This window comes from Toxotes jaculatrix, chromosome 11 (assembly GCF_017976425.1).
Source record: "Toxotes jaculatrix isolate fToxJac2 chromosome 11, fToxJac2.pri, whole genome shotgun sequence".
Lineage (NCBI taxonomy): Eukaryota > Metazoa > Chordata > Actinopteri > Toxotidae > Toxotes > Toxotes jaculatrix.
In genome coordinates, this window is record NC_054404.1 from 21695280 (window position 1) to 21722535 (window position 27256).

Here is a 27256-nt window from a genome sequence, read left to right on the forward strand (position 1 = left end):
GCTAATGGCCTGTATTAATATCAGCGGCAGGGCACCTCCATTAGTGTAATGGGGCTGATAATGATGATGATAGTTTCAACACAGAGCTGTCTGCAGCAGCAGCAGCAGCAGCCAGCTGTAAATGATGATCCAGCAACTCCAGGGGTCTTTATCCTATTCCCTGCAGGAAGCATTTACCCACAACCCACGAGGGACTTACAGTACAATGATGTGACCTGAACACATATGGTGAGCCAGTAAATTTAGATTTTACATTGATTAGATTTTGTTGATTCCAGGCGAAGCATGCAGTCTAACATGAAAAACTGGGATACCCGAGAGTAGTCCACTGATGACACTTATAAAATGTTAAAGTGGATATTCCCCATTCAGTGGGAGGGAACATCCACACCCCAATCATCTGTGAGGCTCATCTGCTTGGAAACATGCATGTTCTCTCCAGGTTTCATGGCAGAATCTGCATCCTAAAGCTAAAATTAAAGTAGTTTGATTTACCTCATCCTCCAGGACAATCCTCTATGAATCAAAAATACTCAAACCAAATTTCAGAGCGTTGTTTCCAGTAATCTGTGACGTATTTGGCAAAAAACAGCGACAGAGAAAAATGTCCACAAAATGAAAAATTGCATATTTCTTCAACTGAAGTGGAAACATGTCCATGTCCACTGAAAATGACAATGAGATGGATACATGAGTCACCGCAAACTGGTTAGGACAAAATAATCCCAGTCAGAAAATGATGTCACACTAGATAATGACATGAAATGAAACGACAATTCATCTGGATTATCAGGATATGATAGACAAACATCACCATCACCAGTATCACCTGAACTGAAAAGCATTATGAAATGTCAATATAGCTTGAAAATCAATCAAACAAACAAACAAAAACAAGTCTGTAGATGAATTCCACCTGCAGATTTGGTTCTTGTTGGAACAGCTGGGGTTTTGACACTTTTAGCTCACGCATTCCTTGAAAGGTAAAAAGGTAATAGAATCCATTTCTCACAAAACGTCCTTTAAGGTGGCTCTATGATGGTTGTCAAGAGGATGAGTGGCTTCATAAAACCAAGTGCCAACAGGGACTGTGGTAATTTGGGATGAGCTGCATCGATCTCAGCTGTCTAAGCACACAACTAGAATTGATAGCGCTATAACGCCATTTCTATCCAATTCAAGCTGTGTGTGTCTAAGTTTAGCTCGTGCCACCAGCTTAAAGCATGACTCATGCTGTCAGTAGTGGGGAGAGATGCCCCATGTTTAGCTGCTGCTGTGATGGTGGCCATTATTATGGCTGCAGTTTGATGTCGGCCCCTGACACGCACAAACACACATGCAAGTGCTAGATTAAGATTGATAAATCCGGCTTTTATTAAACCCTAGTCTGTGTCATTCACCTCCAATACGCAGGTCAATGCAATGTGGTAATATACTTTTTATCTCACCGATCAATCCTGCCCTTCTTAATATGGGTGTAAAGCAAAGCTACTATCAGCGTTTGTCTCAGTTTGTCACATAAATTTGGATTGATACTGAAACTTAAACTCAAAGTTGTTAGGAATGATCTAGACTGCTTCATTTTCAGTGTAACTCATTTGCCACGGTCATTTCTATTAATCATATGTTTAGCTGCTCACAAAATAGAGCATCATATTTTGACAGTGTTCCTTTAACTGTTAATGGTCAAAAGGCAAAACATTTTCCACTATGTGTGTTTCTCTTTATGGGAAAAGCCAACAAACTATGAGTAGAAACACCTCTAAGCCTTCATCTTGGCCTAAAGTCAGTGTCACTGCTTTCTGTGCAAGTGCAAAATTGAATATCTAGGAATTAAAATGATGGAAAATGACTAAAACAAGTCAGAAGGTGAGAGAAACACTGAAGCAATGATCTGACCAAACTGTGACAGCTGTGTTTGACATGTGGTCATGGGGGGGACATGACAGTGGTGCGTGTCTGGGTTTGAATAGAATCATTAGAAGCTGGAGCTTGTGTGTGTAATGTGAGGAGGTTCAAATGATTGTAGAGTTGGTCTGAACTTTCTATGACAGAAAAAGAGAAAGCTATTGACAAAAAAAAAAAAAACAGCTCATTGCACCTTGAACAAAATTAGAATTTTTTTGTGAATGAAGGTTGTGCCTGTAATGGCCCAGGTGAAAATGAAGTTCATTTGAAGTGTGTAGAAAAAGCTAGTGATTAAAAATCTGAAACACTCTCTTATTATTATGCTATTTTGCATGCAGATTTAAGGCTGTCCCTCACTTCAGCTCATTAATATCCCATCTACTGTCAAGCCACACAAGGTGCCAGGCTTCACAATGAGGTAAAAATAACACTGCACTGCACAACTAATCTGTTAAACACTGTTAAAAAGCTATCTGAATATCTGAATATAGAACAGAGGCATAGGTTTGGTGGGACGTACTTTGTCGATTGACCAAAATGCACATTTGCATGTATTCTGTTCATGTAAATTCCAACTTCTTTTCAGAGCATGTTTTCCCTTCATATCAGAGTAAGGAATTTGTTTACATGTCTAATAGAAATGAATACGCTGCATCATAGAGCATAAATGGTAAACATCCTTGAGCATGAGGCCATGAGGAGCAAATGAGGTCCTTGACTGGCCTTATTACATAGTCAACAGGACTTTCAATCTGTTGCCGAGGTGACAGCGGTGCCTGGTTACTGACCCGAGTGCAGTTGTTGGCCTTGGGCTCCAGCTCGGTGACCTTGGTGATTTGCTTGAGGAAGTCGGACTCCTGCATCCCGGGCTGGGAGCCGCGCCGCTTGAACATCGCCCTCGGGTTCGCCAGAATCACCTGGAGGTTCACCGCAAAGCCTGAGTGAGAGACAGGGAGGAAGACAAGAAGGAAGCGGTAGAACAAAGACAGGGGAAGGGTGAGAAGGTTAGCCAGCATGAATTAAAAGCATATTATGAGCCTATTATAGTCACAGCAGAAGATGATAGAGTGCATTAGTGTGTTTAATGACTATGATATGGCTGATATGAAATTCATTTACCACAGGGGCCTGCCATTCTCCTGTGATAATTGTACTATAGATGAGAAGGAAAGCGTGAGAGAGTCAGAGGCAAGTCAAAATGTTCATGATTGCAGTGTGTTGTAGGTGAGGATTAACGGTTTGCCTGCAACCAGGTTTAATCAATCTGATTGGAAAAAATTGGAAATTGGAAAAAAAACTGGTTATCTGACGCTTTATAATTAGTTTAAAAGCAAAAAGCTGCCGTCTTACAACCACACACATGCCTGAAGGCTGAAAAGTAATTCTGATTATAGGCAAGTGTTAGAAACATTTTCCATAATTTCTATGGCTGCAATTAATGATGAAAATCATCTACAAGTTCACTTTATGTAGTTAAGATACTAATAAAAGGCAACAAACTAAACACAAAAGCTAAAGCTAACCATCCACTGCACTTAACCTTGAACCCATCAACATGTGTGTGGAGAGCACGTGTTTCACACATCTGATGTGCTGTATGACCCAGAGGGAAGAGGTCTGGAGGTGACACACAACTAGCTGATCCTTTACTGACAGAACAAACTGCTCAGAGATGGAGCCATAAAGAATGTAAGCCCATGTTTAGCTTTAGATATGAAGTGTTTCTGAACGCTCACCCTGTCTGATGATCAGTCCATCTGTGTTTGTTAATGCCACACTAAGTCATTTTGCATTTTTATTGACTGTAGCTGTTGAAACTGAGGACTGTGGTAACTGGCCTTAATATGACTGACCTGTGTTGCATTTTTGGTTCAGTCTTTTTTTTTTTTCATGTGATGCTACTGAGAAATACCTGTACATCTTCATAGCACATGTTTATCACTAGATAGCAGAGAGCTCAGAGAGTTGCAGAGCTGCTCTACCCCTTCAGGAGGCCTCAGCAGGAGGCAAATAATCATTTCTGGCGTGGAAATAGAGAACGTTGGGCCTGGCGTTTCAAAAAAAGTAATTGAATAACAAGATTACAGCAAGCTTTATTTATGGTTATGTATTACGGGGTTACGCTGTGCTGTAGCTGATGTGCACCTCTTCAAACACGTAACCAGATGCTGGGGCTACAGAGGCTGCAGTGATGCCATGGGGACTGCGAGAACTGTGATCCATCTTGAAATGCAGTGCTGATTTCAGCAGGTGAATTTGAGGCTGAACTCCTCAAACAGACATCGTAGGTATTTGTGGCTGGACTCTCCTCAGCCCCCTTACACTGAGCATGAATGACGAAGTTTCTTCAGCCATGCTCAGTTGAGGCTTTTAGCTAAATACTAACATCAAGATGTTAATAGTCTCACATTGACAATATTATTTGTCAGCAGGGAGAGTTTAGCATGTTAGCATTCTTAGAGTTACATGATGAAAATGTAACCAATGTATTGGGTCATTTGAAATTTTGATCTGTGAGTTGATTGCACCAGATGAAATGTCAGCTGATCGCTAAAATCATTACAATTCAACCCCGGGGGAACACAAATATCAATTGTTCTGGAAACTCATTCAATAGTTTCATCCAATAGTTCAGTGTGAACCAAAGTGGTGGACTGCCTGATGCTACATTACCAGTGTGGCTGTATGGTGTGTGGATGGATGTATGGCTTACACTGAAATGAAAGTGGTGAGCTCATAAACCAGCTCTTTCTGTTCACAAATGTTAGTTGGACTTTCCTGAGGTAACATGGAATGTATGATTTTTAGTCCTCTGTTATTTCTCTTTAAGACCCCACACTGCAGCTTCAGGACACCCCCACTGGGCTGAAAACAAATCCCATCAGCACCTTCGCTCTGCCTGCTGAGTAACTCTCTCAGCCTTCCTGCTGAGTCAGGAGACAGAAATAGGAATTGAGGAAGAGACCTACATTCACATCAATTTAAGTTGAAGTTAATTACCAGGGAGACAAAGTTGGGGACACTATAACACCCTGGAGTCCATTTTAAACTTCTTACAACTTCTTACAATATGAATATATTACTAATGTAAAACACTATGTATTCATATTTTTGAGTTATATGATGTCAAAAACTCATTCAGTCAATCTACTAAATAAAACATAGGAAAACCAGTTCAATACAGCATTGTATTCATGAGCGTTGCTGCTGGAAGTTAGATGAAAAGATCAACACCACACTCCTGTCTGTGCATCAGGTCAGGAGGTGGAGCCAGGAGGTGATTACCTTAGTTTAGCATAAAGACAGGAAGTAGGAGGAAACAGGCAGCCTGGCTCTGTCCAAACATCCAACACCTGTAAAGCTCACCAATTACTCTGTTTCTGTTTTGGTTTAATCCATACACAGGTTTAATCAAAACACAAATATGTAAAAGCGACAATTTGTGGTTTTAGGTGTGGAAGTGCAGACTAACTTCCTCTAAAGCCACAAACTGTCATTTGTACATTATTTCAGTGTACATAAGCTATCCAGGCTATCCAACCTAGCTGTTTCCTCCTGCTTCCAGACAATTTGTTAACTGAAGCTAATCTCCTCTGGGCTCCAGCAGTGTGCTTAATGCACAGATATGAGATTGGTATCGATCTTCATCTCACTCTCAGAAAAAAAAAAAAAAAAGTGAACCTGGGTAATTTCCAAAATGTCAGACGATTCCTTTAAACCTGACAGATAAGCAGGAGCACACACAGATGTGGTTTGTTGCATTTTAAACGTTGCTGTTTGGCCAAAGTCTCAGATGTCGGAGCTTGAATGCATCACGGCAGAAAAAGCCTTTCAAAAATGATCTATGCTTTTACCTTTCACAAGAAAAGTGTAAGTGACTCAGTGCTCTAATCTCAGTTACATGTTAAGTGAATATATATACAACCTGAAATCAGTGGCTAAGTGACAGGTGAGAAAAACAGTGAAAAATCTAAACTTTATGGTGTAATGTAATGTAATGTAATTTGCAGTAAATGGGCTGAAACACTGGTACAGTCCTTAAATGTCCAATCAGAGCAGTTTAAATGAGTTGGTGCAGTTGTGTTTTAAGCGAGACTCTGAGGGATGCTCAAGTTAGTTTCTAGTTTGGAGCATGACAGGAGGATATTTTCAGAAATTGCTGTGATCCTCCATGCTCAAGGTCTCACCATAATTACCGAATATTTATTTATGCAAATTGTTAGTGGGTGGCACGCCTTGGAAATCAGTGCATTAGTGTGGGACCTAACCTCCAGTAATTCACCGTTCTTGACTCTTCTCTTTTCCCTCTCCTTCTGACTTATCAGCATTTTCTGGGCTGCAGCTATCCTGAGGTACCAAACATGAGGCCAGCAGACCGCTGTGAGCGTCAGCGTGGGTCACACAGACAGAGAAACTGCAGACATGCAGATGGATTCGGCCGGTCGCTCTTCTATAGGTTTAAATTTGCTGGATTTTAGGACAGGTCAGCTGTCACAAACACACCATGTCCCTTCATCCTGCACCAGCTACAGACACAAACACTAGCCTGAGACTGAGAGCTATTTTGAAGATTCATTCAGAACTCACTGTGCTTTACTACTATATTTAAATTTGACAATTTTCCATGCCATGGTATTTCAGGGTAAAATAAAAAAATGCCTCTGAGACATTAGTGTTTACTCAAAGGCCATAAAAAAGCTTTTACCACCACACACTGACTTATACCTACACAAAACCACACACAGACCCTGATGTAACACCTATACAGTTGTTAGGTTGCACTGCTATCAGGTGTATTACTGCTCTGTGTGTGATACTGCAGGCTAATCACAGAGATAAATGCAGCTCAGGTGGTGCAGATATGAGAGCAATTACAAGATAGACATCTCCTACCCTGCAGCCAGCCCCTGTGATATGGAGATCAGAGCTTCTCTGAGCCATGTTTACCCAAGAGGCTATTGTCCAGACTCCGCACTAACTCTGTCCCACTTTATTCCTGCTGTCCCACTCTAACTGACCCATATGACTGGATGTAGCTATTGAATGCTAAGTCACCCTTTTTGGAGACAAACTATTTCCCTGTTGCTCATCATCACTTCAGCCCTCAGCAGGCCATAAGTTATCAAGAAGTGAGAGTAGATGTTTTACAGCTGTCTTCTGCATGCCTGGATTTTTTCTGTACAAACTGGGTGAGCTTATTGCCTGTTTACAGCCTGTTTCCAGGGGCCCATAACAACTATGGGAGTTTGACAGGAGGCACCAAAGTCTAAATGTAGCTCTTCAGCCATACGTCCTGGTGCCAGAGGAAGTCCCTGCCCTGGGGTAAAACTCACTGAATCCAAATGTCTGGTCACTTGCAGACTCGCTGTTTTTACAGCGATAGATTCACAGTTTTTCAGGTCTGTCTTCGAACTGTAGTCAGGTACTAATGTGAACACTGAAACATCAAGCAGAATATAGGTTTATCTGAAGTTACTAAGAGACTTCAGCAGTTTGAGACAGTCACATCGAATGGATATCTTCCAAAGTTACACTGTCTTTACTATGAAAACACCTTTTTATGTTTGTGTTTCTATGCTGAGTTGCAGTGATGGTAACAAACATGTAACTTTGAAAAATATCCACTGTGTCTGAGTAACTCTGACTACTGGAGCCTCATATTGTATGTAGTTCAGATCCAGGAGTTCCTCAGTAACTGGAACTGTTTATGGGGCATTAGTGGCCTAATGATGGCGAAGTTAGTCACTTGTTGGTCGCCATTAAAAACAGTACTTCAGTGATGTAGCATTGCACTCCCATAACAATGTCAGACTCACAATGGCCACCGGCTAATGTAGCCTCGAGTCTCTAGCCTCAAGCTAAGATGAGAAGCTACAGAGTTCTGGTAAAGCTCATTTCTTTCTAACTGCACACCTCAGATTTTTTTTTTTTTTTTCAAACTAGTGTCAAAGACATCACTCGAGGACATTTTTCAGACTTCATGCAACTCCCTCTGGACAAAAGGCATTCTCACATATACAGTATTACTCTCCAACACCTGGACTATGAAATTTTCCCTTTGATCAGCTTTGATGACAAGTTATGTCAAAAAATGATTTCAAAAAGTAACGGCTGGATTTCCTGTTTTTGGGGTTGATTTTCTTCACCAGTCCAGAATTTCTAGCTGTTCACATACCAAAATATAATGGGTTAAGATTTTTACATTTAATGTGCACATTAAAAGAATGGAAATAAACCCTTTTGAATTGAATGGGTGAGGGTTTGAGTCCTGAAATATAACAATTTCACAGCTTTGTTGCATTATAATACAAATTAACATCAAAAATCTCAAGCACAGAACAATAAAGAGAAAACAGATGTGGGAGAAAAGAGGCTGAAAGAGGAATAAATAAGTCAGAGGTGATGGAGAAATCAATGGTTGGCTCGGCCATTTGTGCTTTATTGATTTACTTTATTGTAATGTGACCTGAAGCTGAGGGAACCATGTGATCACACTGTCGTCCACTAGGTTTGCATGCAAGGACGCAGACAATTTTGATTTTTATTTCCTCCCTTTTATTAATTCTTTGTCCTCTCATCTCTGCCCATGAATCATTCTCTGTTCGGAGCCTGATATGAAATATAAAAGATTTTACCTCCTGGGCAAAAACAGATATAAGCACAATCTGCAGCCACAACACCGTAACATTAAAACCATAAACCAAATCATAAAAGCAAATTAACCAGGTAACCTCTATCATCAGTTTATATGACACAACAGTGATTCCAGTTAGATCCACTTCAGAAAACTTGTGTATCCGCTCTCCTAAACACAGACGCCCCTTTTTAATCCTGCAGCGCAACAGAAAGCCCAAAGTGGAAGGTCTTTGGTGCACGGACTGTGTGGCTGTCTCCAGGCACACCTGCTATTTTGGCTCATGTAGGTGCAGCAGTGCAGAGTGCCAAAGAGCATGGTGAGGTGGAATATAAATCGGAGGGTGTGGTGATTCATAAATTCACTCGTAACACAGCAATGTTTGCACCATTATTTTGCATTTGTAAGAATAAAACATGAAATGCTACATTGCTTTAAAAAGTTGGAAAGGAGGCAGTGACTCATGGGATTGATAAACCACTGTACTCTGACATCTACTGCAGAAACACACACAATACTGAGTTCTGGTGTGTGTAGTTATTTTAGTTATTTGCACATAATTTAATCAAGGTAAGCACAGAGGACAGCCGTGCATTATGACTCCACGCTCTCCAATCTGAGGCTGCAGATTTATCAATATATCAGTCATGCTGCCTTCGCATGGCTGCAGGGATTTATTGATCTGAAGGAGAAGATTTTTCACAGTGTATGAAACTGCTGTGATACAGATACTGTAAGAATCAATTATATTCACACATAGATCAGTGCAGATGAATTTACCCACATTCCTGCTCCATCCACTTTAATACTACTTCTTCGTCCTCTTAAAGCCTTCAAGCAAAATGAAATAAAATGAGGGAAGCTCAGATTATTACAGATCCAACTTCACTATCTCTGGATCTTGTTCTTTTATAGAAATTTGTGTTTCAAGGTTTCGTTTTTGAACCTGGAGTTGGACAAAAGCTGCCTGTTATAATATTGTGTAAGGCCTCATGTTGTGTGTGTGGTAGTTTCATGCTTTTGTCACATAAAAATAACTGAACCTTCTACACACAAACTGAGCTCACTGTGTATCTGCAAACACCAGTGCTGAGCCCTGCATCCTCACTGCTACATGTGCACCAAATGTTGTACATCTCTGTCGGGAGGAGGGTGTGAGCTCGAGGACGATCTGTGTCAACCAGAGCATCGCATGAGCAGAGCTAAACCACATTAAATGTATATTATTGTTACAATAAACAGCTCAGATCTGTCTGAAATGCACACTTGCGTCCAAGGATCTACAACATTTGGCACATTGCACATTTTATTTAGCCGTTGGTGTTCAGTTCAGCTCATTCTACAACACTCCCGAGCAGGAGGAAGGGTCTGTGCTTTGCCTCTTACTGCTCCTGCACATTGTCTCTAACCTCCTCTCTGCTCCTCTCATCTCAGCACCTCAGGAGCTGAGTATAAACACTTGGGTTACTGGGGGTTAAACACTTTCATGTCCCCATCTCAGGAAACACTCCCAAGGCACAAGTACCACTTCAACAAACGCACAATCTTTGTATTGGTGTGTCTGTCTGTGTGTGGATGCACCTTGTGTTTTTGTGTCCGCTCCGTGTGTAGATTCATTCGCTTGCCCCGTCTTGCAGAGATGTGTCTAATGTGCTCTTTTGGAAAGTCGCATGTGTGCATATGTGCGTGTCCATGCCCTGAAACACACATCTTGCGTTCTCATAATCATTCAAGTGCCAGCAGTTGTGTGCTTGCGTGTTTCCAACAAATGCATGATTTCTAATTGTGTGTGCGTGCACAGGTGCATAATTACAGACACACACAGTGAGGTGAATAGTACTCCACACCACCATTGTCCAGGCTCTTTTGTGTCTGGCTTAATGAGACAGAGCAGTAGACGGGCGGCTTTCGTGGTCTGCTAACAATACAGAGCTGTATAACACAATACTATTAGGACACGCACTAGCACTCACTCAGCACTCTGCAGACACCCTATTGTAAATCCAATGAATAATAATTTAAGAGTGAATAAAGTTTGGGGTCGTTCGCTCGGCGCAGCCATTGTTGTTCTTGGAGATTATAAAGCAAAAAATGCTTGGTAATATAGCCACGGCTGTAAATCTTAGGGTTGCAAATTGACAGTGTAATTATACAGAGCAGTGTAAAAGTGAGGCTGATAATTACACTGTGTGTTTGTGTGTGAGAGTGAGATTAGGTGGAACAGGATGGTTGGGATAGAGGATGCAGGGATGAGATCTTGGCCGTGGTGGAGCAGGAAAGGTGAAGGAGAGAAAAACAGAGGATCACTCTTGTTACTGTGGTTTAATTAACACTAATCCCAAGGGCAGACCTGTGCACGAGTGTGTGTGTGTTTGAGTGTGTGAGTGCACGTTTGCTCTGCGGCAGTGCCCTCGGCTGTGTCCATATTTGTGTACTGAATGATATGAGCATGCAATCGTCACACAGCAAAACCATCTGCTAAGGCAACACTTCCACACGGAATATTATTTCCTAACAAGACGTCCAGCAGATTGTAAATACGGTGTATGAGTGGGTGAGGTGGGATAATGAGTGGTGACTGACAGGGTGTTATTATTTGGACAGTGTGATGAATTATTTTCTCTCAGGTCAGAGGGAGCTTCGCTGCTGATCGTTCCTCTGATTGGAATTCTACTCAGGAGATATGTAGATGTAAACAGATTTATGGAGATGTTTGCCCAGTCTTTACTCTCCATTAGGATGATAATAACTACAAGACAAATTTAGATGTGATATTTTCATCTAAAAACTCTATCACTAACTCAGCCGCATGAATTTATGTCACTGCAGTAGTACAGCAGGGTGAGATTTTAGATTTCCTCTGTCCTAAAGGATGTGGTTCTCTGTGTGGTGATTGGATTTTGTTTGCTTTGTGACCAGTGTGGAGAGAACAGGTATTCCATTTGGATTTTAAGAAAACCAGCAACCAAAACTTAATGCGTGTTTCCATTAACCAAATGATGTAATCAATGGAGCCAACAAACTAAATGACTAAAACAAGTTGTTTGTCATTTTTGTCTGAGAGTGTTGTGTGATTCAGTGCTCCAATCATCAGGATGACATTTGCTTGTTCTCGTTCTTTCCAAAAAGCATTAAAAAAAATGTTCCAGAAGTTATTCATGTGAGCACTTTCTGATCTGCTACCAAGAGCAGTTCAGCGCTCTGGGAAATACACTCATTTTAAGAAGTCTCTACTGAAGTTTATTCAAGTGTTTGTTGAAGCTCCAACATCCAAGACTTTAGATTCTGCCCAAGCAGCAACATTCAAACTGTATGCTCATACTCGTTTTCCAGGTGTAGAGCAATGGTTTGTTATTTTGGAAATTTATCTTGCTTTTTCTTTCTGAGAATAACGTGAATATAGAAGTATGGAGCTGGAGCTTGTAAATTATTAGCTTTGCTTAAATCTGCACCAAAACAGAAATGAAAAAGCAACAAATTATGCTTTTGTTCTTGAAGGACAATGGTTTATCCAGGTTCTATCCGTTCAGCCTCACTCCAGGTCCAGGATGTGACTGTGTCCAGCTTTTCTTCACTAGTGTGCACAACCAGTTCCAATTAAACCCACGAATGAAACAAATGAGATTAACTGTCAATCAGGGAGCTCCGTACTTAGCCAACAGACACCTGAGTGTAATCGATCTACACTTCAATTTTGAGAAGTAATTGCATGAACATTGAACTGTTTCTATAAGCGCTGGTTGAATTTCGTCAACTAAAATGACTTGGGTAAGGTTAGAGAAGAAGCTGATGTTAGCTGTTGGAAGGAGGTGGGATGTAAACAGCTGTCCCCGCTGTCACAGCTGGACACTTTGTAGGCCCATCCATCCTCTGTGACCTCTGCTACTGTGACTAAGAACTGATGGCACTGCAACAACTTCATGCTCCTGCTGCCTTCTGCCTGTCACGAAAGCCAACACTTATATTTCTGCCGAGGACCGTCTCAACCTGTACACACAACTCTGGCACATTATGGATCCTATTGCTGCTTCTGGCCTCTAATCTGGCACTTAGATTAGTTTCATACATTTTTTATTATTTCTCCTGTCACTGTCATATGTTATATTATTATATGCTATATGTACTCAACACTATAAGTATGCTTCCTGATGCCTTAGACTTTCATTTTCACTCCACTGGGTTTCTGCTCTGTTTCCATCCAGTCTGTTGTTTTTCAGAAGAGTTTTATTCAACGAGACTCTGCAATCCCACGTTGCGATTCATCTCAGGAATAAACAATCAAGAAAAGTAACACAGGAGCTCCCGTGTGGAGGAGTAACAGTCAGAACATTAAATTGGAAAGATCAGATCTCATTTTATGGCAAATTAATCCATGAAAAAAAAAAAAAGTGAAGCTCAACAGAAAAGCTGGCTGATCTCTGCAGGTAAAGAAAGAGCACTGCGTATAGTTTCCTGTTCTTTCTCCGTTCTGATGAAAGCCAGCAGGCCAACACAGTCTAGCTGACTTTAGTAGTTCTGTAATCAATGAACTGATCAATAAAATTTTTAAATGTTTCCACAACAGCATTGAAAAAGAGCATAAAAGAGGAATCATAAAATTTCATTTTCACTCCTGTTTTCTAAACAGTGGAAAGTCTACAGTAAACCCACAGGACCATGAGCTTTCTACACACATTTATTACTCTTACTGCTGGACTCTCTTTTAACCTCCAAATGTAACATTCCCTTTTCAGCTTATTCAAAATAAATTTTTAAACAGTCCTGCTGTGTTAGATAGAATTTAGCAAAGAGGAACAAGACGGGCAAAGAAAAAAAAATGTTTTCTGTATTTTCTAATGCCATCATTGCTCTCTCTGCTTCAGTACATCTGCAAACTGCTCCATACCTGCCATGTCGGTGGCGAATGGTCTGTCCGGTCTCCAGCCGGTGTACCAGCCCACAACTTTACCCCCAGACACCAGGGGGCGCTCATAAGCTCTGCCACCCACAAATCCCACTGGCCAAACAGACACACCTCGGGTGCTGCGCATCTGCAAAGAGGAAGAAGGCAAAAAAAAAAGTTTGTTCAGACAAGACATACACAACTGCAATCACCAGAGCTGATGTACAGTACAAACTGAAGTTTCCAATTTAATGATGGCTGATAGACCAAAGGCGAAGTCCAGCAGACTTGTTTTTTTTTTTTTTTTTAAACATAGTCTCCTGGGAGATGAACTGCATCCTGACCAAAGCCATTTGACGGTTGCATTAGCTAAAAACAGCAGGAGCCAGAGCTGCTCTAACATCGCTCTCTAAAAGCATGTGCTGGGCGAGTAATGACAGACATCTAAGCTGCTTGCTGATCCACGTTCAGTTTTCCTGTCAATCACAATGCAGCTTCTGTAACAAACCTAACATGATGCCTGAGCCTAAGGGAGACATCCATCTATGAGAGGGTGCAATAAAGGTGAAGACCCCAGAAAGTCAGTGACCAGGCTTGTGACACTGATTCTCAAATGAGCTCCTTGTGTGTCAGTTTGCGTGAGTGATTAGAGATCTGTGATTTCATCGGGAATGCGAGAGCAGCATGCAGAGACTGTGGCTAACTGAACAGAAGACTAAATGAAACTGTGCGTCGTGGAGCTGCCTTCCATTTTGGCAGTGAATGAATTTGCACACAGCCGGAAGCAGTGCAATGAGAAATAAGACGGAGAGAGAGAGCAAGATAAAAGGAAGGGGGGATGGAGTGGAGGGAGGAGGGAGAGAGAATGGACTGAGTTTTAGTGTTGGAGTATGAGACATCTGTATCTTGACATTATGTGTGGATGCATGTGTGTATGTGTGTGTGTGTCTATGTGTAGGTGTGTGTGTGTGTGTGTGTGTGAGATTCTATTTTCCAACGCCGGCCACCCCGAAGCCCAGTCATTCAGACACTGCTCCTCATCGCTCACCCAAACAGCCTCCAGCCAGTCGCTCATGACAAAACAACAGAACAAAACCAAATCAGTAAGCAGCGCTGCATTACTGTGCCCAGACATCACACTGAGTTCTGGCTTTTAAAGCCACAGGAAACCCAGTGTATATATAGCACAATATATGGAGAGGATTTACAGTTCTACTGCAAATGTCCTGGCAACCAAGGAAAAATGTTGTAGACTTGGCTGTGAGCAAAGAATAGCTGAGTGCATTACTTGGCTGGTAGGAGAGTAAAAATACCGCAAATAATCTACGTCTCAAAAATAATTTATTATTGCTGAATAATTTTGTGACACTTCTGACATGTTTTTCTAACTTGACAAATGTAAGCAAAAGCGGTGACAGCCCAGTGGGTGGTGTGTATGTCCAATAAGGTGGAAGGAAGTTTAATGTTGATGTATTAGTGATGGGGAGCACTGTCAATCTGCCACTGACAGCTTAATTAAGTGATGTCTGCCTCTGGCAAAATGAGTGTTGAGCCTTGACAGAACTCAATAACAGAAGCAAAGCTGCAAGGAAAGCAAATGCAAAACACTGTAAAATGAACATGATCGGAGCTGCAACTCGTCTAGGTTACCTAAGTAAGTGGGTAACCTGTGAATATATGTCTAGAAATCCCACACACTGTCTGCACTGATGTTATCGGAGACACACGGTTTTCAGTCAATCAAAATGCAGCACCAAATCTCAACATGCCAAAGTCAAACCGCAAACACCTGACACAATTATTGCATTGCTAACATGCAGATGTGACATTTGGTTTCCCTGTTGTTTCACATTGTGAATTTGAAGTCTGATGAAGGTCCATGACCCGAAACATAATTTATCTACTTCTGTGTATACAGCTAAATCCTACTTTTAGAGACGTAATTAGCTTCTTACAGCTGCTGTGGCCCCAGATTTTCAAACATGGCTGCCAAAGGGTGTGACTGGAAGTTCATGTTGTAGAATGTTATACCTGAGTTAACATCAGGTTTATCAGTGAATATTGATTGAAGTGGGATGTAGTAAAGGACTATATCGTGAACACAGAGTACAAACTGTCACATAATTTTTTACACACATACCTCACACACACTTGCCCAGACCACTGTTCTGAGCAAGTGTGTGTGACATATATAGTTCGGAGTTCGGAAACAGTAATAAAAGATGGAGACGGATGAATTAGTTCTGAAAAAAAAAAAAAACAGGACTGGATCCATCATCTGGCAGTGATTTGTGTATCGCCGGGAAGATGTTTAACAAACTACAGCTCTCTGCAAACTATGCAGCAAGACCACTGCCACGAAACGGAGCAGTACCACACATTAGTTTAACTGATTTCACATTTTAATGTTGAAATCATTTAAAAACACAAGTGTTATATAACACATAAAACTATAAACACACACTTAAACATGCACACTCATTCTCCTGTGATGTGACTGTTGTGATGTTCTGCAGAGCGGTTTGTCACTGTGTTTGTTTCGAAATGTCTGTCTCAGGGTTTTTCCTGTTGAAGGCACATTTTTGTTGCTTTGAGCTCTGCTTTTGTCGAGTCTTTGGGTGACAGTATGTAGGCCTTCATCACATCGTGCCATTGTTTATTTTCATTTAACAGCTGTTAAAAACAAATGTGTGCAGTGTCTGGTTTGAATGAATCCTGGTAGTTAAATATAACTTGGTTGTGATTTTTGCATGCAAGTTTAAAACTGCTCCAATGGTTTAAAACCACTCATGAATATGTGTGAATGAACAATGTTTTAATGCAGACAGATATGTTGCATCTAGAATCATCACACTGTGATTGTTAAATGGAGCGATTATAATGTGCTTTAAGGGAGACTTCGAAATATCAAGATACACATCGTTATATTAGCATTATGGGCTAAAAATAATGTCAGGTTATTTTTCAGGCCACATCACCAGGCCGCACTTGAGCAAAATGAAGACCAAGGAGTCCTGCAACAGATGGTCTGACCCCCCACAGAGCCCTGCTCTCAACATCATGGAGACAGTCTGGGACGACATTAAGAGACAGAGGACAGCCAGAAGACAGCCTTAGACAGCCTAAAAATTTCCACTGCCTTTCCTTTCTGAATTGGCAGTTTGACGTCACACTACGTTTACGTTAAACAGAAGCTGACGTTCGCTTTATTAAAATAAAATTGACACATTCTGTCTTCAGGCCTTGTGACAGGCTTGCAAAGGCCATGTGACAAAACGTGTCTCTTGAATGCGTGTTTTCATTTTTCATCTCTGAGACCGAGATGACAGGAACAATATCAATCTCCTGTCTTTGCTTTGAGCCGGAACAGTGTTGCACCAGCTATTCATAAGTATTTTAGTGTCTGTACAGTCACAGTGACACTAAATCTGGCAACCAGGAAATACTGTCCTGGGTGCTTTTTATTCTGCCCCCCCCCCCTCCCAAACACATCCTACCTCCATCTCTGTGGTTAACACACAGACGTGAGGCTGGTGTTAATCTTTTCATCTCATCCTCTGAGAGAAAGTGAAAGAATGTGTTTCCCAAAATGTGAATGATTCCTTTATGCTAACCGCTTACTGCTCCCGCTAACTATCTGCTCCCTTTTTAAAATTCCAGACATCCTCTAAATATAAAACACATCACTCCCTATGTACCAGACCAAAGAGGAGTTTTGACCAGCAAATGTAAAAGCTTTCATGAGATGGAAATAGGCTGAATCCCTGTTGTGTTACAGCAATGAGATAAAGAACAGGAAACTGACTTTTATTTATATCAGACTGTCAGAGATGATAACTGTAACTTATTCATCTTCCAATGAATAACATGACGTGCAGTGACTTTCAATTTTACAGGATGAAGGGAGATGGATAAAATTAACAGTTAGTTAGCGTCTAAACTCACAACCGTGAGCATCTTCTCCTTTCCTTCACCTCTTTCTTCCCTTTCATCTCTCTCCTTCTTCTTCTTCCCATCTCTCCTGCCCCTGCACCCTAACACCTCTCTCCTACCGGAGTCCCTGAACGACACCGGGAGCTTTGAAGCCCTTTCCCCGTTAATACCGTGGCCCCTTGAGTTTGCCTGTGTGACGCTAAAACCCTTCCCCCTCGCTCTTCTTTCGCTGCTGTCTGCCTTTCTCTCTCAGGTCATTTTTCAAAGACTCCGGCTCCTCTGGTTTGTGAAAACACAGATGAAAAGAAAATGAGTGAAAGAGAAAGAAAGAGAGGCTGAGTCTGTATGTTGGTTGTTCCCAGATCACTCCTGGAGTACAGTTTTTATTTCGGCTTGGCGATTAAATCCTAGTTTGACTGCTAATGATCCCCAGGTTTGAATGCTGCGCCTCGAAGCTCAGTTCAGTTTGACACATTATTAGAGAGAGTTAAAATGGAAACAGAGTTTATGGATATGCAAACATCTTCAGAAACTCTGTCTGGACTTACAGGGAGCCCAGTCTTTATCACTTTGAAAACCGTTTGATTTTGGCTTTGGGTTTTTTTTTTTTTTTCCTATTTAGCCCCCATTTAGAGGCCAAATTTACACCACAAAATGCTGAAAATACATCTAATTTCTCACATGAATACTCTAGTAAGTAATATCTGTCTCTGTTGTCTTTAGCATTTCAGTGTTCAGCGTTCGCTGAGGTTTTCACAAATTAAATTGAAGTAATTTTCAAGCACTGTCAAACTGCATTATCATTGTTTTTATAAGCATCTTGCAATTTTCTCAGGCATCATCCAAGTCAATATGTATATTTTTCTCTGCAGTGAAGAAAATACACGAATGCTTGTTTATATCCTCTAGAAAGGTCATGTCCCCCAGATGAAATTATTGCCTCATCTCTATATGAAAACCTCCTTAAAGACCAGAGGATTTTCTCTCAGTGTTTTTAACTAAGACCACCAAACTGTAACGTTTCTCTAACTTACATGAAACAAGATGCAAGTTAGAAAAAAAAAGCTACAAATACCAAGGTCAAAATTAATAATCTGAGCATCTGACATCTATGATCAGAGTCAATTAACCACGACAGTATATGTAATTCTAACACATTACAAATGTTTGGCTGTAATGTTTGGATTACATTATACTGTTTGTGTCTAATAATAAAACATGGCATGACATATTCATGTTTTCCTGGTAAATGCTAACATTAACTGTGCACTGAAAGTGTCATCATTCTCCAAATGACTATTAATGGCAAATGTCATAAACAATTCTTGGTTATGTTAGTTGCTCATTCATAAGCAATGTTGCACATTTGTTCAGTATAAATGTTCTGGCTGAACACGCTGAAGTTGTGCATCATCTGTCAATCAACCCAGCTCAGTCAGTAATTGTGTTGGATCAATCAGAGAGCTACAGGCAACGTTAAGATGATGTACAGACTCACTGCCTCTCAAAACTCCTGAGTGTCATGAAACAACAAATTAAAGCCACACTGATCAGCTACATGGGTGCGCTTCAGCAGTCGCACACATTTGACAGTGTGTGCCCAGTATTCACTCTCCTTTTTGCTCTGTTTTGGTCTCTACCAACTCCCGAGGTACATGTCAGGCTCTTTAGCTGCTAAATGCTCAACTATCTTCACCAGGTAGTTGCTAACTTTGTTTGTGCTGAGCAGGCCCTGTACAGTAGTTTTATCAGAGCTCGTTTGCCAAAAACCAAAACAATGAGCTGAAAGACGCTAAAAGTTAGAGCTGGGGTGAACTGTGGAGTTGGATGATAATTATCTTTGGGTAAGACACTATGAGCGACACCCTTCACGTTACACAGTCATTTGAGCTACTGGTTATATAAAAATCTGATTAGTGCAGCTTTAAATTCAGTGTTATAGTTAAAAAATTTAGAATTCTACAATTACAATTGTCATATTTGCCTCAGATACATTCAAAAGCTGGTGCTGGTGGTTTAAAACAAATTATTTTCACATTTGCTGCTGTTTCTCTAGCTGAAAATCAGGAGCAGTGGCAGCTCAGTCAGTTGTGCAATCAACCAATCAGATGCAGGGTTCGTGGTGCTATAGTAAGATGTCAATAATCCATTCCACAGCCTAGTTAAAATGACATCTGCCTGTTGTGCCTTTCCAAATTGCATTAGATAAGTGAGATAAAAACTGTGGGCTGGCAGAACAAGGCTACATCAACAGCTGTGTATTTTACTGCTTTCCCTCTTATTGTCTTTATAGCTTTAATTTATCCATCATAAGTGGACTGTGTTCAGGCTATGTAGTTATCCAGGATGTCACTGGACTCACAATCACTCTGAGAAGCACCAAGATCCTGTTCCTGTTATAGGATCTGAGTTTAAAAAGTCACATTAAAATGCTTCAGCATGTAGAGCGAGCATTTGACAGACAGTGATGATCAGGAGGTGTTTCATGTTCAGCGTCAGTTTCAGAAAACTTTTAATAACATGATATTATAGGATGATAAAAATTTATATTAAATCAGCTTTTTAGACAGTTTTAAACTAAAGTCAGATGGATATTGCATTAGGTCCTGTTGCAGGAAGTCACTGACTACAGATGTCTCAATTTTTATTTTGAAAGTGGGTGCAGGCTGTCTTATCAACAACGACTCAATGTCAAAATGTTTGCTGGGAGCCAGACAAAGCTTTGGGGTGACAGTGTTTCAGCAGATGGTACATTATTCTGCCCGGTGGTGACTACCTCAGCACATGCTGATTTTCGTGCCACCATCTGCAGATTACCGCTGGCACTGGAAAAGTTTGCAGGACAAACTTCTGGTTATACCTTTATTTATACAGGAAGGTTGGCTGAGCATATAGTACATGCTTTTATACAGCGCTGCTTTGTTGGCAGGTACAATGAAAAATAAATCAAATAATGTTACAAGAACAGACACAAAGAGAATAATAAACAGAACGAAGACTCTGTTAAAGCCAGGTACTGGTTTGAAGCTTTAGGAGAGTTAGTGTTTTGATTTATATGTGGATTTTCAGATTGTTCAAAAAGAGCAGATTGTTGATGGTAAAACGGGCCTTTCCTTAATCAGGTCTGGTACAGAGTTTAAGAAGCATCAACGAGTTCAGTATGGGGCTAAGTTTAGCACACACCAAAGTTTCAGCATAGCATAAAAGAGACATTAGATGGCAATTTTCAGACAAGGGCTTTTTGTATAAATGGTTATTACATCTGCATATAGTTATGAGTATTGTAATTATCTCCAGTATGGAACAAAGAGCTGAATGGTAAAAGTGGAGGCAGTAGCAGGTCTATAAATGACATCCAGGTAATACAGAGGAAAAAGTGCTTCAATAATCCTTCAGCTCACAGAAAACAGCCAACTGTCTGTTGCAGGTATTTAAATGTACACTTCTCACTGAGCCAGATGCTATTATATTTATATTCTGTGGCCCTGTCAGAACATATGCATATGCAAGTGACCACAATCTATGTCTCTGAGTTTTAAGTTAAGAGTGTACTGCATTGCATTAAAGGATCGTTTTAGGCATTTATACATTTCAAGCAACTTGATGAACTCTGGTTTTATCTTGAATATTTTTAACAACAGGGGGTGAGAGATAGGAAAAGTCAAACACTGGGGTGCTTTCATGTTTTATCGACACATACGATTGAAACAGCCACGGGTCAGTTTTACCTGGTGATGGTTCTAGTGTTAAATGTTTGTTGAAGAGACAAAAAAAGCGTCAGGTCTGAGACTGTTACATTCCTAAATTCATGAAACAAACAGAAATGCCACATTTCCATCACATCTTCTGCATTTTTGATCATGTTGTCTTGTTGCACTTCCACTTCTGCAGTGGTTTAATGGCACCTGATTGGAGAACTAATGCCACCAGCTGTTTATCTTGATGAGCAAACTCCTAATATTTGCATAATGGTAGTGTAAATTTGTGCTGCAGTTGGATGGAAACTTGTCTCCTGAAAGGCAGCTTAGAAAATAGCTCACAGTCATTTCCATATCTTTATGCAGAGGAGTCACTCTGCAAGATGGTATGGAAAGATTGATAATAAATGTAATATATTTCATGATGATTGGTGCAGAACGACAAAAGAACGTCTGTGGTTTGTTGCTTTAAGTACAACATCAGAAGTGAATGACTGAAGAGAGCTATTTTCAGGACAGTCGCTGTGTGATCACAGATCATTCTGAAATAATGGTAAACAGCTGTCAGACTTCATACAGGGAGGGAAGATTTATTGAATTTGCTTTCCAGAATTAAGCTGCTCTGAGAAGTTGTTAATAAGTTCTGCAGTATCCTGACTTGGCAGCTCTTTCTGCAGCTGTACATTCAATACTTTAACACCTAAATGCTAACCAGTGGTTTGGTTTCTCTGCTCCTGGCTGATGTCCAGGCTCTCTTTACTGCCAATTCTGGAGTAAACCAGGAGCTCACTCTCTCTTTTATTCATTGATTTTACAATCATCTCATGCTTTTTACTGCCAACAAAACCAATTTAAAACACTTCTTGCAATTTGAAAAGAGTTATTCCTACTTTAAGTTCTTATTGTTGGAGATATTGTTCCTTTATCTGAGAAAAGATTGTATTGTGTTGAAGTCCTATTTAGGTTTACAGAATCTGAACAACAGACTTTCAACACTGCAACAATTTTGGGAAAGTCTGGAATTGAAGAAGAAAAAAATCAATACAACCTCGAATGTAATCCTCTGTACAGAGAGTCTTCTATTTTGGGAAATGTGTGTATGTATGTGTGTGTGTGTATGTGTGTGTGTATGTGTGCGCATGCTTGTACGTAAATAGTTTTTAATGCTTATTTTTCACTGGATATTGAGTGAAATTTCATATTTATAGTACAAATAGTTGTTACAGTACACAGGAAAGCACAAGCCCCATCTTTTTAGACTGGCATACAGCTCGATGAAATCAATATCGTGTATTTATCGCAGCAGATAGCAAACTGATAAAAGTAAGCTTTTTAAAGGAAGAATACACATATACAAACAAAGAATCACAACTTTTATATATACTGATTGTAAAGTGATTATTTACATAAATAAACTTTCTGTAACAACAAAAATATAAGCTCACACCAGTCACGCACAATCTCAGTCTTGTACTGTGTCACTACACAGCAAGAGCAAGGTATCCTTCATGTTTTTCCTACAGTCCAAAGTAATCCAGTCTATATCTGAGAAAACAAACAACTCCCTCAGAAAGCCACAGACAACAGAGCTCACCCTTATGATCAGGTTTGTCATCATGAACAAACTCTACAGCTTCCCCACAGGGACTGAACTAGGGAAGAAAAATAGTAAATGTTGCTGTGAGAGCACACAGTGGGTTTTTGTGAAGATGAAGTGTTGTTTTGGTTTTTTTTTTTTTTGTTTGTTTTTCTAGTTGAGAGCTGCCACAACACCAGAAGAAAGCACCTCTACTCAGGTTCTACAAATTCTGTGGATCCACATATTTAGTATCATTTCTGTTGTCTATGAAGCATCTGTATATTTAAATCTTAGTTCATTGGTTACTGTTGTAAAACAAATAATTTCCTTATTGGAGATCAAAACAATTTCACATGAATATACTGTATGTAAAATTCTGCCTGGGGATCCCAGTATTGTATATGAATTGAGCTGAACTGGAGCTTTCTTTAAGGGCAATGCTACTATATATATATATATATATATATATATATATATATATATATATATATATATATATATATATATATATATATATATATATATATATATATATGAGTTTTTCTGTCTCTCTCTATGGGCAGCCCTCTCACTGAGGGCAGGGGACCTGTAAGCCAAACATGTAGCATGACCATTCTCACTGAAAACGAGGTATCAAAACTCCTGACTTAGTCCTGGGGTGGCTCACCTCACTTGCAGTATGTCATGGCACAGGCAAACGTCCATATCCCATCGCCTCTCCACAGGGGTTCCCCAAGGCTCAGTGCTGGGGCCCCTTCTCTTTGCAGTATACCACCTCCTTGAATACCCACTCACATGGCTTCTCATATCACTGCTATGCAGACAATACCTGATTAGATGTGTCATTCCTGGAAGATGGCTCCACAGGCATCTGCATGGATCTTGGCTTGTCTGTCAGACATATCTATATGGATGAAGCTTCAACCAAAACTCTCCAAGACTGAACTCTCAGTCATCCCCATCAATCAGTCTATTCATCACGATATCATAAAAATTTGCCTCTTCATCTCTCACTCCAACCAACATTGCGAGAAACCTGGTCTGTCGCCTGGTCGAGCCGCTTTGCATAATACAACATAAAAGAATCACCTTACCTGACTTAGTATGCCACCCAATGCTTGGCACAAGCCATGGTTATCTCTCACCTCAACTACGGCCATGCCGTCTCCCAGCATGGGAGCACAGTGAAACCCTCACAGCTGCCTTTCAATCAACCTAAAAGAGCACATGTCACTCAGCTGCTCAATGACCTACACTGGCTATCCAGGGCTGCCCGAATCAAATTCAAGTCACTGATGCTTGTCTACACAGTGACTTCTGGGTCTGTAGCCATCAACTTGAACTGAGTAATACAGGCTTAAACTCCTTCTCAGCAACTGACAACTAATCTGATATTGCCATCCCTGCATCTCAGTCCAGACTATTCTCATTTGTGGTTCCCTGATGGTGGAACAAGCTACCAAGATACTCAGAGCACCTATGTTCAAAAATTTCTTGAAGCCTAATCTCTTCCAAGAGCATTCATCTCTTCTTCTAACACCCTTACACCATGGCACACTTAGTTTGCACTTACTGTGCACTACCATAACTGATCTTGCATTTTGTCTTATTGAACAGATTCAGTGCTACTTAGTGCTTAGTCAAAGGTCTCCCACCGTACTGAAGTTCATCCTCATTTGTGAGTTGCTCTGGATGTAAGCACCTCCCTAATGAGTAACTGTAATGTAAATGTAAATGTTTTTTGATAATTTTGTCGTGTCCACAGTCACCGGATTTGTGACTTCAGACTGACGACAGTCCAAGGGATGTGACTCAAGTCTGCAGGTCTGCAATGCAGTACACCTGTGTAAAGTGGGTAAAATAAAGCCATGCATAAAAAATATTGTAGATATGGTGCTGCAATGAATAAAAGATGAGTACAGGTTAATGTTATTTCATTCTTCGACTTCTTCTGAAAAGCCCTGATGGCAGCACAAACTGCTCTGACTCTCCACAATCTCTGTGCTCCTCTGATGGATCTGTAAAGGCCTTTGTTCTGTACTGTACATCAGTTTAAGTTGTGTAGTTGGGAGCCACCGGCAGACACTGTCATGTGTTAAGAAAGCTTTTGTCTCATTATCAATATGGATATCTTCACCAGAGGGTAGGCACTGCACTGAGGTAACAAATCGTTTGTCTTTCCCACACATGAAAAATAATTTCAGATGCAGCTGAGTGCACGACAACCTGTAAGTCCTGACAAATTATAGCACCAGCAGCTCAGTCAGTAAACGTATGCTATTTACAAGTAAACAAAAGAAAGGCTGGGGGTGAAAAATACAGTGCTGAGAGGAATCACATTTCATTTGACTCGCAGCCAGGACACTCTGTCTGGGAGCACTGCGGCTCAGTTGGGTAATCAACTCTGACTCCCTTCCCTGCAAACAAATAGGTGAGATGTGAATTGTGTGTACACACAAAGACTCTTAATGATGAAGTATATGAAATCCATTATGGATGTTCTCGTTTCCTGCCTCTTGCCCCGGGGAAAGAGCCGTCATTGTGTTGTTTGCGCACTGGGACGAGTGTTCGGGTGGCTGGGCCGGGTGTGATTTTAATCAAGCGTATTTTTATCTGTGTGTTATTAATACGCATGGCACAGGCAATTGGAGAAAGGGAGGGAAGAAATGAGCTGGGAGAAAATGAATGAATCAAATTAGAGAGGCTGGGGATGGGCTATGAAACTGTGATTCAATGGTGCATGATACGTGTGCAGGTTGAATGCTTTATGGGTTTATGTGGAAAAAAATAAATTAAAGAGATGAAGGTGCATGCATGTTGAGTGTGTGTATATGTGTGTGTGGTTTTCTGTGTGAGTATTAAATTGTGTCATTTCTGTGAGAATAACCACAAACCTGCACACAAATGTAATGTCACAGTGCTTCTTTCCAGCTGGGGAACTACGTGTCTGTGTGAATATACTGTACATGCACGTGTATATTACTGTATACAGTATATTTACAATACAATTTTTCTTTATGATAAAATACTGTGGTTTTGTCTAAGTCGAAATCACAGAGTGGCGATAGAGAGTGTGGACATGCTAACTTAGCTTAGCATAAGAACCAGCAGCAGGAGTCAGTTTACTGACTTAACATCTACAGAAATGTAAAAGTTATGATTTATGGTTTTAAGGGCAGGATTGCATGGTGGAACTACATCATGGCAGAAGACAACAGCTAATATATTAATAATTGTACACCAGGAGCCAGTTGCACCAGTAGTTCATAAGTTCAACCAGCCTTGTGTTTATTAGGTGGATTTTCACAGATGTCCGCAATATTCACCAACTACAAGGAGATTACAAGCCTCCACTATTACTACAACATCACTGATAATCACCCCATGACAGAAAGCCCAGCTCCATGTTCTAAAAAAAGATCTCATCCTCTCTCATCTGCCTGCCAGAATCAATGAAAAAAAAAAACTGAGTTTGCAGGTTTCAAAATTTCAGAGATGCTACAGAACCTCCTCTATGGACTGAGAGTGAGTTTTGCATGCATGGCCTTTGACAAGCCCCGAAGACAGAATGTGTCAATTTTATTTTAATAAAACAGCCTCAGTGAATGTCGGCTTCAGTTTAACATAAATGTATCCCAGTCACTGTTACACACAGTGGTGAACAAGGGGGAAAAAGAGGAGATTTGATGAGGGAGCAGAGAGCATAGGGAGGGTGTGTAGTCAAGCTGCCAATTCAGACAAAATAAAAAAAGGCAGAGAAATAAGCAGAGAGCTGGTGCATAACACCTCTTTTACATTTACATTGGCCCTTAAAAGCCCTCACCCTTTCTGTCACCTTCCTCTCTCCTCCATCCTTATCCTCCCACCGACCTGAGCATGGACATTTTCTCTCAGCTAAGTTCGTCTCCTTTCTGCTTCGCTTCACTGACATTACACCCCCCCCCTCCAACCCTCGCTTCTCCCACTACACTATGTAATTATGATAATTGCTCATAGGGGTTTGAGGAAATTGAATTGCTTATTTCGCTCTGGTTCCTTTATCCTACTAGTTTCTCTTTGTGCCACCTCCCCATGGCCCCATGATTCTCTGCAGGCATGGAGTCTGCTGCTTGGACACTTGATCAAATATATCCTAAATGCCTGCATGTGTGTGTCTTTGGACCATTTCCTCTAAAAATAGAAAGTCTCTTAGCCAAGTCCCAAATACCAGCTGACTCCCCAGTGGGATATATAATTGTATAACATATGAAAGAAGGAAATTCGAACACTATGAAAGTATAATTAAAAAGTCAAATTAATTTCAAACATACATTATCAAAGAAATTAATTGTGAGCACACATTGAAGTTTCTGAGACGCCTGAAAAATTTAAAGCTCTTTGCTGCGTTTCAGCACAGCAGTGAATTTCCACCTCTACACAATCTGAGAAGCCATCACACCGCATCAGAACTAATAAATGAACACTAGACCCAGTGTGGCACCGTTTGAGAGAGATGTGCCTGAGTCACACTTCAGCACAGAACATTTGCCACTGTACCTGCTCCATAAAATAGTCGCTGTGACTGCTGTGGAGCTCTCAGGGCCGGGGAGTTCAATTATTCAAAAAAGGTCTGACGAAACTTT

At 40.7% G+C, this 27256-nt stretch overlaps 1 protein-coding gene across 1 annotated transcript in view; it reads right to left on the bottom strand.

Moving 5' to 3' along the window:
- b3gat2 (beta-1,3-glucuronyltransferase 2 (glucuronosyltransferase S)) overlaps nucleotides 1-27256 on the bottom strand; it is a 38560-nt gene that overhangs the window by 5126 nt on the left and 6178 nt on the right. Inside the window, exons 2-3 of the mRNA XM_041050081.1 lie at nucleotides 13428-13572; nucleotides 2697-2845 (exon numbers count right to left, since the gene is read on the bottom strand). Of these exons, the coding sequence (XP_040906015.1) occupies nucleotides 2697-2845; nucleotides 13428-13572 (294 nt within the window). The remainder of the gene's footprint in view (nucleotides 1-2696; nucleotides 2846-13427; nucleotides 13573-27256) is intronic.